The sequence below is a fragment of the Glycine soja genome, chromosome 13, assembly GCF_004193775.1.
Source record: "Glycine soja cultivar W05 chromosome 13, ASM419377v2, whole genome shotgun sequence".
Lineage (NCBI taxonomy): Eukaryota > Viridiplantae > Streptophyta > Magnoliopsida > Fabales > Fabaceae > Glycine > Glycine soja.
In genome coordinates, this window is record NC_041014.1 from 10008258 (window position 1) to 10020730 (window position 12473).

At 33.4% G+C, this 12473-nt stretch overlaps 1 protein-coding gene across 2 annotated transcripts in view; it reads right to left on the reverse strand.

The window, feature by feature from the left end:
* Window positions 1-12473, reverse strand: part of LOC114381153 (kinesin-like protein KIN-7C, mitochondrial) — a 31374-nt gene that overhangs the window by 10454 nt on the left and 8447 nt on the right. For both annotated transcript variants that reach the window (XM_028340338.1, XM_028340337.1), the window contains exons 8-14: window positions 9783-9861; window positions 9442-9509; window positions 8988-9050; window positions 8779-8883; window positions 621-725; window positions 410-517; window positions 177-323 (exon numbers count right to left, since the gene is read on the reverse strand). In XM_028340338.1, the coding sequence (XP_028196139.1) occupies window positions 177-323; window positions 410-517; window positions 621-725; window positions 8779-8883; window positions 8988-9050; window positions 9442-9509; window positions 9783-9861 (675 nt within the window). The remainder of the gene's footprint in view (window positions 1-176; window positions 324-409; window positions 518-620; window positions 726-8778; window positions 8884-8987; window positions 9051-9441; window positions 9510-9782; window positions 9862-12473) is intronic.

The window sequence follows — 12473 nt, forward strand, 5'->3', positions numbered from 1 at the left end:
GGAAGTGAAGGAACACCATGCCAAATAAAGATATCAGTTTTGATATGCAGTGAGGAAAGTAAATATCATTGGGTTAAGATTCAAGACACAACATTTTATTCTGGCATATTATAAAGTCTCCCACCAAGTACAGTGACACTTATTAGATGATCCAAGATATATGCATCAGCACAAACCTGAAGCTTCAAAGTAACCAGATCTTCTTGTGAAGATGCGGCCATATTGGGATTCTCAACCATGCCACGCTTCAACTGCTGCAGCTCCTGCTTTAACTCAGAAATTTCCTTCTGATACTTCTTGATCAGAGATTTCTCATCCATAATCTAGCACAAGGGAATCAGCTAAAAGTTACAAGCATGAAATCACTGTACCAAGTGGTTATCATTCTCAGCATTTCACATAAACTAACCTTATTTTGGGAAGCTTTAATTTCAACATGCTTACTCCGGTGTGCAAATTTTAATGTGTTGTGTGTCTCTTCACTACTGCTAGAAGCAGGAGTAACTGTGCAAATGAGCTTCAACAACCAAACCATAGTGTCATTTTCAAACATTAGTTAGCCATGCAAAATTTTTTACAAATTACAACAAGCAGAAAATTCAAAAAGAAATTGTACTAACAGAAATCCGTCCATGGCCACTAAGGGATGATTGTAACAACCGAGTGAGCTTTGAATCTCGATAAGGAATATGAGTTGCCTTTCCATCTGTTAATTTAGCAATTACCTGCAATGCAGAAACAAGATAGAGAAATTTAATTACTTCACTTAACAAAATTTGAGAATGGGAATGTTACACACCATAAGAACATCAGTGCATCCATGAATAGTTCTTTAAATGTAGAGAAAACTACAAGCTGACAGCATAAATGCAACCAAGATTAGTCAAGTAAAGCCTTATGTGTCTATAGAATTAATAGGCAGATTATTTGGCATTATATGTGCAGATTTGTTGGTCCTTTAAACCAGCATATCTAGCATGATTATATAGCTGTAATTGTGTAATTATATCCTTAATTAGTTAGCCCAGCTGCAGGTTACCATTTATAGCTTTTTAGCAAACTTTAAGGCTAGAAATCAAATTGTATCATACTATTTAAATGAGAATTCTCTAACCTTGTGTTTGGATTGGAAGTTTCAAAATTTCAGGGAATTTGAAATGCCTAGAATTTGAATTGCTTTGATTTTAATTTCTTTCATTTTTCAAATGCTTTGTTTGGATAAATCAATTCAAATTTCTTCAATTTTAAATTCTTTGTTTGGACAGAGCAATTCAATTTCCTCCATATGCAAAATTTCAATTTTATATTTTAAATAGATGAAATTTTAATACTAAACTTTATAGAAAACAAACACAATCTAATTTTGAAATATTAATTAAAAAATATATATTTTTCAATTTTTAATAATTTAAAAATACAAAATATTGATAATTTTAACTAGGGTTGTTTTGTCTAACCACAACCAGTGATGTTTTTAAACCGACATCAACCAAGGCTATTTTTCGGTCGACATCAAATAGGGTTTTTTTGTCAAAGTATGCCGGGAATATTTGTCAACTGATGTCAGCCGGGACTATTTGTCGGCTAACGTTGGTTGAGTATATTTTTCAGCCAATGTTGGCTAGGTTTTTTTACCAACGTCGACTAGGGTTTGTTTGGCTGACACTGGCTAGGGTCTTTTCGAATGACATTGATCAAGGCTATTTTTAGCCAACGTCAGCCTAAAAAATCCTAGCAAGCGTTGACAAAAAAATCTACCTAATATCGGCTAAAAAATAGCTTGGTCGATGCCAACCAATAGAACCTACCCGATGTCAGCCGAAGAACATCATTGGTCAACGTTGACCGAAAAATTCCTGGTCGAAGTTGGCTAAAAAATAGCCCTAACCAATGTCAGACAAAAACCCCCACCCAACATCGGCTATAAAATAGCCTTGACTAATGTTGGCTAAAAAATAGGTTTGACCAATGTCGACCGAAAAAACTCTAGTGGATGTCGACTGTAAGAACCTAGTCGATGCCGACTAAAAATAGTCATACCCGATGTCGATAAAAAATACCTAGCTGGTGTTAGCAGAAAAAACTCTAGTCAACATCAACCAAAAAACCTAACTAATGTGGTTAAGAAATAGCTTTGGCTGATGTCAGCCAGAAAACCCTAGTCGATGTTGGAAAAAAAAATCTTAATCAATGTCGGCTAAGAAAATCTAGTTGACATCAGGCAAAACACCCTAGCAAACATCAACTGAAAAATAACCTAGCCGATATTGGCTAAAAAATAACTTTGGCTGAAAAAACCTAATTGACGTCGGCTGAAAAACCCTAGTAGGTGTCTACTCAAAAGCTAATTATGACCGATGTCAGTAGAAAAAATCTAACTAACGTCAGCCAAAAAAATCATTGGTCAACATCAACTAAAAAATCATTGGCCGACGTCAGCAAAAAATTCTTATAATTGACGTCAGTGAGAAAATAACCCTAACCAACATCATCTAAAAAAAATCTTAGCCGATATGATAAAAAATAGTTTTGGTTGACATCATACAAAAAAATTCTGACCGAAAAAACCTCAGCCAACGTTAGTGAAAAACAACTTATGTCGATGTCAACCGTAAAAACTTTGGTCACCTGTAGTTGTGAGTGTTGAGCGAGAAACGGTCGCGAGCAAGAACGTGATTTAGAGTGAGCATCTCTGAAAAAAGAATTTCAAATTCTACATTTTTTAAGAGAATTTGAAATCTTATTGTTTTAGTCAATCAAAATGATTCATAAAAATATCAAAAATTAAGTTTCATTTCAAATATTCTATCCAAACAAGCTATTTTATAATGAATCATTTTAAATTCCTTGAAAAAATAAATTCCCCTGCTGAATTGATCCATCCAAACACAATTTTCACCCCAATTTCTCTGAGCTTGACATGGTATCAGTCTAGGTATCGATCTTAACCTATTTTTTTTTCGCTACACTCCCAGTTCTAGTCTCTTAAGCGGTATTGTTCACGTCGCAGTACTGTTCACAGCAGGGTTATTGTTCAAGTCGATCTTGGTTCTGCTCTCGATTTCTCCAGTTTCTTGTTCTTTCTCCTCCTGTGATTTTTCTTAGCATCATGTCTACTGAAAAGTACGATGTTCTCTTTGTTTGTCTTAATGGAAAGAACCACTCCACCTAGGCATTCCAGTTCCAAATCTTTGTCAAAGACAAGGAGCTATGGGGTCATGTTGACGGAACTCATCCTGCTACTAACAAAACTACACACAAGGAGGCACATGCCAAATGGGAGGTCAAAGACGCACAAGTCATAACTTGGATCATAGGCTCTGTTGAGCCTAATATCGTCCTCAACCTTAAACCTTTACCACGACAACAAAGATGTGGGGCTACCTGAAGAAAATTTATAACCAGAACAACACTGCTCGCATGTTCCAACTTGAACATGAAATTGTCATTTTTCAACACGATAGTCTCTCAATTTCTAAATTCTATTCTCATTTTATGAATCTTTGGGTTGAATATACTGACATTATCTATAAAGATTTGTCAACTGAAGGACAAACTGTAGTCCAAAACGTTCATGACACCACAAAACGAAATCAATTTCTTATGAAATTGAGATATGATTTTGAGGGCATTCAAACCAACCTAATGAACCAGGCTATTATCCCCTCCTTGGATGAATGCCTAAATGAACTACTTCGTGAAGAACGTCTCCTCACTCAGACAAACATGGAACAGCAGAAATTTGTCTCCCTTCCTGTGACGTATGTAGTACAAGGCGGACCTCGAGGACGAAACGTGTATTGTCCAATGTTTTTGCTACAAAAGCCATGAACATTTTGATTTCCACTGTCCTAAAGTTTTGCAGTTACTGCAAAAAAGGTCACATCATAAAAGAATGTCAAATCAGACCACCACGGAGAAATGCAACAGCCTTCACTGCCACTGTTGGCTCTTCTACTACTCCTGTTTTTGTGGATCAAAATCTGCCTGCTTCTATGCCAACTTTAACCCCTGAAATGGTTCAACAAATTATCATTTCAACATTTTCTGCTTTGGGTCTTTGAGGTAAAGCTTCTTTACCTAGCTCTTCTTGGTATTTTGACTCTAGCACATCCAATCACATGACCAACAATGTTGTTGCCCTTACCAATGTTACAAATTACTCTGGTAATTTGCAAAGACACCCTGCAGATGGAAATAATATACCTATCACAGCAATTGGTGATACTTCCTCATCTCTTACCAATGTTTATGTTTTCCTTGATCTCACCAATAACCTTATTTCAGTTGGTCAATTAGTTGACAATGATTGCAAAGTTGAATTCTCAAAATCTGGTTGTCTTGTGCAAGATCAACACTCATGAAAGATGATCACGAAAGGGCCTAAAGTTGGATGTCTTTTTCCTCTTTATTCATCGTTGTCACCTTCTTTTTTGCCTTTTATTTCTAGTAATTCTGCAACTGTTAATTTCCAATTATTGCATAAGCATCTTGGTCACCCAAATTCCAATGTACTTCATGACTTATGAAATCCAAAGCTCTCGGCAATAAACATTCCCCATCTTTTAGTGTTGTTCAATTTGATTGCAATTCTTGTAAACTTGGTAAAAGTAAAATTCTACCATTTCCAGTTCATCAATCAAATGTAAATCAGCCTTTTGACATAATTCACAGTGATTTATAGGGAATCGCACCTATAACATTACAAGTATTTTATCACTTTTATTGACGACTATAGTCGTTTCACATGGGTCTTTTTTTTTTGCACTCTAAAGCTGAAGTATTCTCTGCATTCAAATTCTTTTATGCCTGTTTCAAAAACTCTGCATTCTAACAATGGAGGGAGGGGGGGGATACACCTCTCATTTGTTTCAAGAGTTCTTGCAGGCAAATGATATATTATCTCAAAGTTCGTGTCCTTCTACACCCCAACAAAACAAGGTAGTTGATAGAAAAAACCACCATCTTCTTGATGTTGTTCATACCTTAATATTGCACTCCTTTGTGCCCTCCTGTTTTTGGTGTGAAGCTCTCTCAACTATTATCCACCTTATTAATTGGTTGTCCTCTCAAGCCTTAAATAATGATTCCCCTTTCTTAAGGTTATTTGGTAAGCCACCTAATTATTCCACTCTTCGCACCTTTGGTTGTGTCTACTATGTTCATCTTTAGCCACTAGAACACACCAAACCCACAGCTCAATCTGTTAAATGTGTTTTTCTTGGTTACTCAACCCATCAAAAAGGTTTTATATGCTATGATCCTCATTTACATAGGATTCGAGTTTCTAGAAACGTCATCTTTCAAGAAGATACATATTTTTTTGCTACTAACCAAGACACTCACTCTTCTACATCCAAATTTGTTTTGTCATTGTTTCCTAATAGTTTTGTAGAAGAACAAGCTTGTCCTACTTTCATGGTCTACCAAAGACGTCCGACTGTTTCACAAATTCATCCTTCAATCCCTCCAAGGCCCTCCCGATCATTCTTTGGCTGCTGATCCAGCACTTCAACTAGAACCAGCCCCTTTACATTGCAGTACTCACATTCGTAAACCACCAAAAAAGTATGATTTTTCTGTACCTTTATCTTTGACAACAACTTTAGCATATGCTCCTATTCCTTCTTCATATAAACAGGCAATGGAGCATAAATGTTGGCAAGATGCTGTAGAAATTGAACTTCTTGCACTAGAGGAATATCAGACATGGGATATTGTTCCATGTCCTCCATCGGTTAAACCTCTTGGCAGTAAATTTGTATTTACTATAAAATTGTGTTCAAATGGATCAATAGATCAATACAAGGCTAGATTGGTTACTTTTGGAAATAAGCAATAATTTGGCTTAGACTATGAACAGACCTTCGCACTAATGGCCAAGATGACTATTGTGAGGACCATTATTGTCATTGCTGCAATTGAATCTTGGCAAATTTATCAGTTAGATGTCAAAAATGTCTTCCTTCATGGAGACCTCAAAGAAGAAGTTTACATCAAACTTCCTATTGGTATGCCCTCACCATTGCCTAATACTATTTGCAAGCTAAAATGTTCTTTGTATGAATTAAAACAGGCACCAAGAGTGTGGTTTGAAAAGTTTAGAACAACACTACTTGGCTTTTCCTTCATCTAAAGTAGTTATGGTCCATCTCTCTTTCCACAAAGGACCTCAAAAGGAATTGTGATCCTCCTTGTTTATGTGGATGACATTATCATCATTGGCTCAGATCAAGAGGCTATCACTACAATCAAAAAAGTTGTTGCATACAACTTTCCACATGAAAGATCTTAGATAGCTCACTTATTTCTTAGGATTAGAAGTACAATTCCAACAAAAAGGCATCTTTGTCAATCAACACAAATATACTCAGGATCTAATTCAACTAGTTGGTCTCACCATTGAACTATGGTTGACACTCTCATGGAATTTAAAGTCAAGTTAAGACATCATGAAGGTGAATTCCTACAAGACCCAACTTTATATAGAAAGTTGGTTGAAAGTCTCATTTACCTAACCATCACAAGACCTAATATCTCTTTTGTTGTCCACACAGTCAGCAAATTCATGCAAAATCCTAGACACTTACAACTGTAACACCCTATTTTTCGTAAAAAAAAAATTAAAAAGGTTTTTTATTTTAAAATAAATTGAGTTTTAAAAAAAGATGGGATTTTTATAATTAAATAAATAAGGAAAAATAATTTTATTAATTAAAATAATGGTTTGAAGGAAAATAAAAAGGATATTTTATTTATTCATTGATAAGAAATAAAATAGAATTCTTGTTTATAAAATAATAAAAATAAAGAAAAATAGAGTAAATAATAGGCTGAGCGTACCTGATTATAAATAGAGACATATTAGGTCAGTTTTCGGAATAACGATACTTCTCTACGCTTCCTCTTAATTTCATTTTTTGCTTCTTCCTCTTCCAGAACCCTTTCTTTTTCTCATGACATAGTATCACATTGCTTATAGGCTTAAGTCTTAGTATAATTGTTGCATAACACTTGCTAATTGTCTATTATGAAATTGATGAGTGTTATTATGTCTTCACCAGAGTGTGTGATTTATGTGTAATATGATTGATGATTGAAAAATGAATTTTAAATGATAAAGTGGTGAAGTAACGGGGATTATATTAAGTTGAGCTAGGTTATAAATACTTCCATAATTTATTTTGTTCATGTCTTTGTTTATTTGTATTTTTTTTAGAAATGTGATAACTCACTCTCTGTGTGTTATTTGTGTTTGGAACCTGTGATAATCTCGAACCTTGTGTTCATGGGAGCATATGACTATGCTAGAGGACGTCGGGACACAATGCTCTAATAAGATGTGACATTGAGGATGATTTTTTATTTTAATTGTATGATGTTATTTTATTTTTTTATTTTACCTCACTGATTTAACAAAATTTCTTTTGTAAATTTTGACGACTTTGTTCTGAGCCGGATATGTTTTTAATAAGTTTTATTTGGTAATATTAAAGCGAATGGGATCCTTTTACTCACATAAACTCCTTTATGTTAATTGAATAAAATCATTTTAGTTAATTCCGTATTTTTATATGTTTTTGTTATTTATATGTACGTCAGGGTAGAGGTGTCACAACAACAGTACAACAAATCATTAAATATTTGTTGGTCACTCCCGGTCGTGGTCTCTTCTTTCCTACAGGTGCAACAATACAAATTCAAGCATACAACAATGTTGATTGGGCTGGATGTTCCAACACAAGAAAGTCTACTACTGACTAGTGTAAGTTTTTAGGAGATGTCTCTATCTCCTTGAAATGCAAGAAACAGGAATCGATCTCTAAATCCTCCAATGAAGCAAAATATTGGTCCATGTTTGCAACATGCTATGAAATTATTTGGTTACGGAGCCTTCTTTCAGAACTAGGTTATTCACAAAAAACACCAACTCCATTGCATGCTGATAATACAAGTGTCAAACAGATTGCAACAAATCTTGTATACTATGAAAGAATAAAGCAGATAGAGGTCGATTGTCATTCTATCAGGGAAGCCTATGACCGCAGAATTATCACTGTGCCTCATATCTCAACATTTGTTTAACAAGCTGACACCCTCACCAAATCTTTGACACGTCAACTGCATAATTTCATAGTCAGTAAATTGATGCTTGTAGATTCACGAACATCAATTTGAGGGGGGATGTCAATAGAATTAATAGGCACATTATTTGGCATTATTTGTGCAGATTTGTTGGCCCTTTAATCCAACATATCTTGCATGATTGTATAACTGTAATTGTGTAATTATATCCTTAATTAGTTAGTCCAACTATAGGTTACCATTTATAGCTTTTTAACAAACTTCAAGACTAAAAATCAGATTGTATTCTCCAAACAAGAACGCATAATTTTCACCCCAATTTCTCTAAGTTTGACATTATGGTATAGATTTACTGCACTCAGTGATGCCCTCCAAACAAGTGTTTAGAGACGAAGGGACTCATTAAATCACTCACAGGGCATGGGGGCAAATAAGGATTTTTAAAGGCTAAGAAATGATTGATGAAGAAAATCAAACAAAACTCAAGAACAAATTATTACCAAAGCTATTGCTAAAGAGGGGGAAATTGTTATATTTAATAGACTAACCTCAAAAGTAAACATTTGAAATGACTACAATAATATTGTGCGTAAAACGAAGGAAAGAGAAAAACTAACATTTAAAACTAGGATCACAGCTGGTAAAAGGAGTTCAAAAAAATTTAAGACAAGCAAAAATTTGGCATAATATTACCGTTCCAAGAGTTAGCAAGCTTTTATTAATATAGGAGCCTTCTTTCCTCCGCAAACCAGTTGTTTCGGTTTTAGAACTTTCAGACCCTGCAAGATCAATTAAGTGCTGGAAAAGAAGGAAGGAGCTTTTAGAAGTGGTAATAAACAAAATGCTGGATGCATTTACTGGAGCAATATAGTAATGAATAATCCTGGTCTTATCAGTATTACCAAGTGGGACAATGTCACATCCTCTTCCCCTATATTTTCATCTCGGGAACTGCTTTCAACAGTCTGAAAGAAATAATGTAATCAGTAAAGCAGCATGAGCCCCATAAAGAAATAGAAACAACAACAAAGTACAATCCATTAAGTAATGATTGATGAAAACACATTCATAATGAATAGCGTTTAACATATAGCTACTCAATGCAACTAATTTTATGTTATACCATAGTTATGTTATGCCTTGTTTCCTATGAATTTTAAAATATCTAATATGTTCATGTATGTCATCAATTTCTAGCAAGGACTTTTGGTAACAGATAGAAAATTTTATTATTATAAGACCATCAAATGTTGAACACATTTTAAATTTAAGCCCACTAAACAGAATTTTGGAGTGTTAAATGACAAAGAACCATGCATTCAAATCTTAAAATATATGGAGATTATCTTGGCATACCAAGGTGAAAATAGTGTGGCTTCGACTGCTGACTAGATTGAAATTATTTGAACCCACATGTCTATGCTCTGCATTATTTCAGAAACTAGACATTAAAATGCATGAATTAGAAGAAATAAGAATCTAACAATACAAGACCAAAGAAAATATAACAACCATAAACGACTCTCGAAAGCAGGTCATAAAATTTGCAGTAGGCAGCAAATTTTAAGTACAAAAGATGGTCATGCTTCAGTAGGAAACATAAAGCATTGTGAAGGAAAAACTTAGAAATGAATGCTACAAATGGTCTAAAATGAGAAGAAACTAGAAAGGGAAGACAAACATAAAGTTTATTATACCTTCGCCAGTAGCAATCAAAGAAAGGGCATGAGCAGGGGATAACACAACTTCCTCTTTGATTCCTTCAACATATGTACCCTGTCACCATTATATATACCTTGTAGTCTCATTATATGATTCAATTAAAACGCATATCAAGCTGCATATCTGAGATAAGAACAATAACAACCAATAGATGTTTGTGTGTAACAAACAATATTGCTAGCAACACACTCTTTTTAAGAATCTTCAATATTGGGTGTGGGTTGTAACACTCCAGTTTTCCGTAAATAAATATATCTTGATATTTATTAAGTATCTTTTTTGAGTTTTTATAATTAATTAAATTAAGTAAATATTTTGGAGTGAGATATTGGGTTGAAATTGAGTTTTAATGATTAGTCATGTGGATAAGAAATTAATAGTTTTTAGAAATTAAATAAATGAAAGAAAAAGATTTTTTTAATTAAAATAAGAGTTTCATAATATTAAAAAATAAATAGAGTAAAATAATGTTTTAAAAAATGAAGGGGTGTTTAATTGGTTATTTACTTAATAAAAGAGTAAAATATAATTTTTTTTATAAAATAATAAAATTAAAAAAATAGAATAAATGATAGGCCCAGTAAAACAACGATGTCGTACTTGTTAACCGTTGGATCGTCCTGAAATTTGGACATCATCTTCGGAACTCATTTTCACACATTCTCGTCGTTGGGATTTGTGAAATAATGATTGTAGAGAAAAATATGCCCCTTGCACAGACAGTGAAATTGAGACTCCAATCATTTCTCTTTTTCTCTAACGCTTGGGAACCCTAGTAGAACAACCAGAGAAAAAAGTTGAGAAATCTTAGGGAACCGCTAAAGACGCCCCTATCGCTGTCAGACTATACACGTGAACCCGTTTAAAGGTAATGAGTTGGGGATTAGAATGAACATGTCTAGAGATCCCTATAAGATCAATTTTGGGCTATTTTGGACTGTTTTATGAAATTCAATTTTGTTCTCATGCTTTTCATCGTGAACTGACTGTGTTTAACAGACCCATTGATGTCCCGATGCGAAATTATTATGAAATTGTGGTGCTCTATTCTCTTGTTCCGTGCTTTAAAAATTTATCTGTGATTATAATGTGTGTCTTTCTCTTGTTTCTCGTACCTATAAAATATACGTTTGATTGTTTTATTATCGTGAATTGAGTGCGCATTTAGTATATTTGTGTCATGAAATATCTACTTGATTTTAATATATTATCGTTCAATTAACTACCAACAACCTCCTTATTTTGCTTATTGATGATGGTCGGAAAGATTTTTATATAATACTTCATGATACCATGCGAATGTGCAAGGTTGCGCTCTGCTCTTGAATCAATTGGATAAGCATAAAGTTATATCAAGAATAGGACAAAATTTATTAGATTAGCATGAGAATTAAATTGTTGGAAACATTCTTTGTCATGTTTTGGTCTCATAAGCTTATTACTTGTTGATGATTATAACACGTATATATGTATATGAATTGTTAAAATAAATTAGGAATTAATAGTTCAAATAATAATTAAATTGAAGAAAATTAATATATTAAGATTCAACCATAAATACTTTCAATGCATTTTTTAGTTTAATTATTTATTAAATATTTTTAATTTAAAATAACATAATTTGATTTAATATATACATGTTTTGTGTCATGTAAATATTAATATTGTGTGATGTTTATATGATTCATGAGGTGTGATAACATGTTGTTTTGGGATTATAACATTGTGCGGTGCTATCTCGGATGTTTTTGGGACCCAAAGCAAAAACTAAAAAGGGACCCCTAAACAATGGAAACGTATTTCATAAATAATTCATCAAAAAATTTCATGAATTTATAAATTCAACCATCATAAAATAATACACAAAACTCTTATATATCAAAAACTTCACCAAAATGAAGTTAATAAAAAAAATATTTTTTTTTAAGAAGTTGGGAGGCCCCCTCAAAATGGGAGCTTTGAGCCGTCGATCACCTTAAGTTGTGACATCGGGACTTAGGGTTTTATGTTGTTTTTATTATATGTCAGTTTGAGATATGTAGTTGAACATGATTTATTTTTATGTTTCTCATTGGAATTTCAATTGTAATACTGGTACGGTCTTTGTTTGAAGCTGGAACATATTTTTATATTCTTACCGATAAGTTATAACTTGGTTAATCGGCGAATGTGAATCTTTTACTCTGTTGAGAAGTTTTATATTAAGTTGTGAAGTAAATATTTTTAAATCACTCCTGTTATTCTATGTTTCCTTTCACTATATGTATATCGAGGTAGAGGGTGTCACATAGATATCAAATATGGTTAGCTTCTAGCTATTACAACTGAAGTAATTACAGTAAGAATTAAGTTTTAAGTAAATTTATGATTTATATTGATATCGAATTGAATTAGGATCTCTTTCGGCAGAATTAGGACTAAGGTTGTCAAAATCAAATTAGAATACACCATACTAATCTGATATCCTATTAATCAAGTGATTGGACACAGGTGATTAATGTATTGAAGTTAAGGTTGAATCATTCGAATACTACCCGAGTTCGATCCTTGGCATAAACAATTCTTAATCAGACTTCACTTACCTCCCGGTCGAACTCTAGATTAACCAGGGTCTCTTTCCCCTTATGAACAGGGTTAAGACAAAAATCTAATATCCTATTATTCAG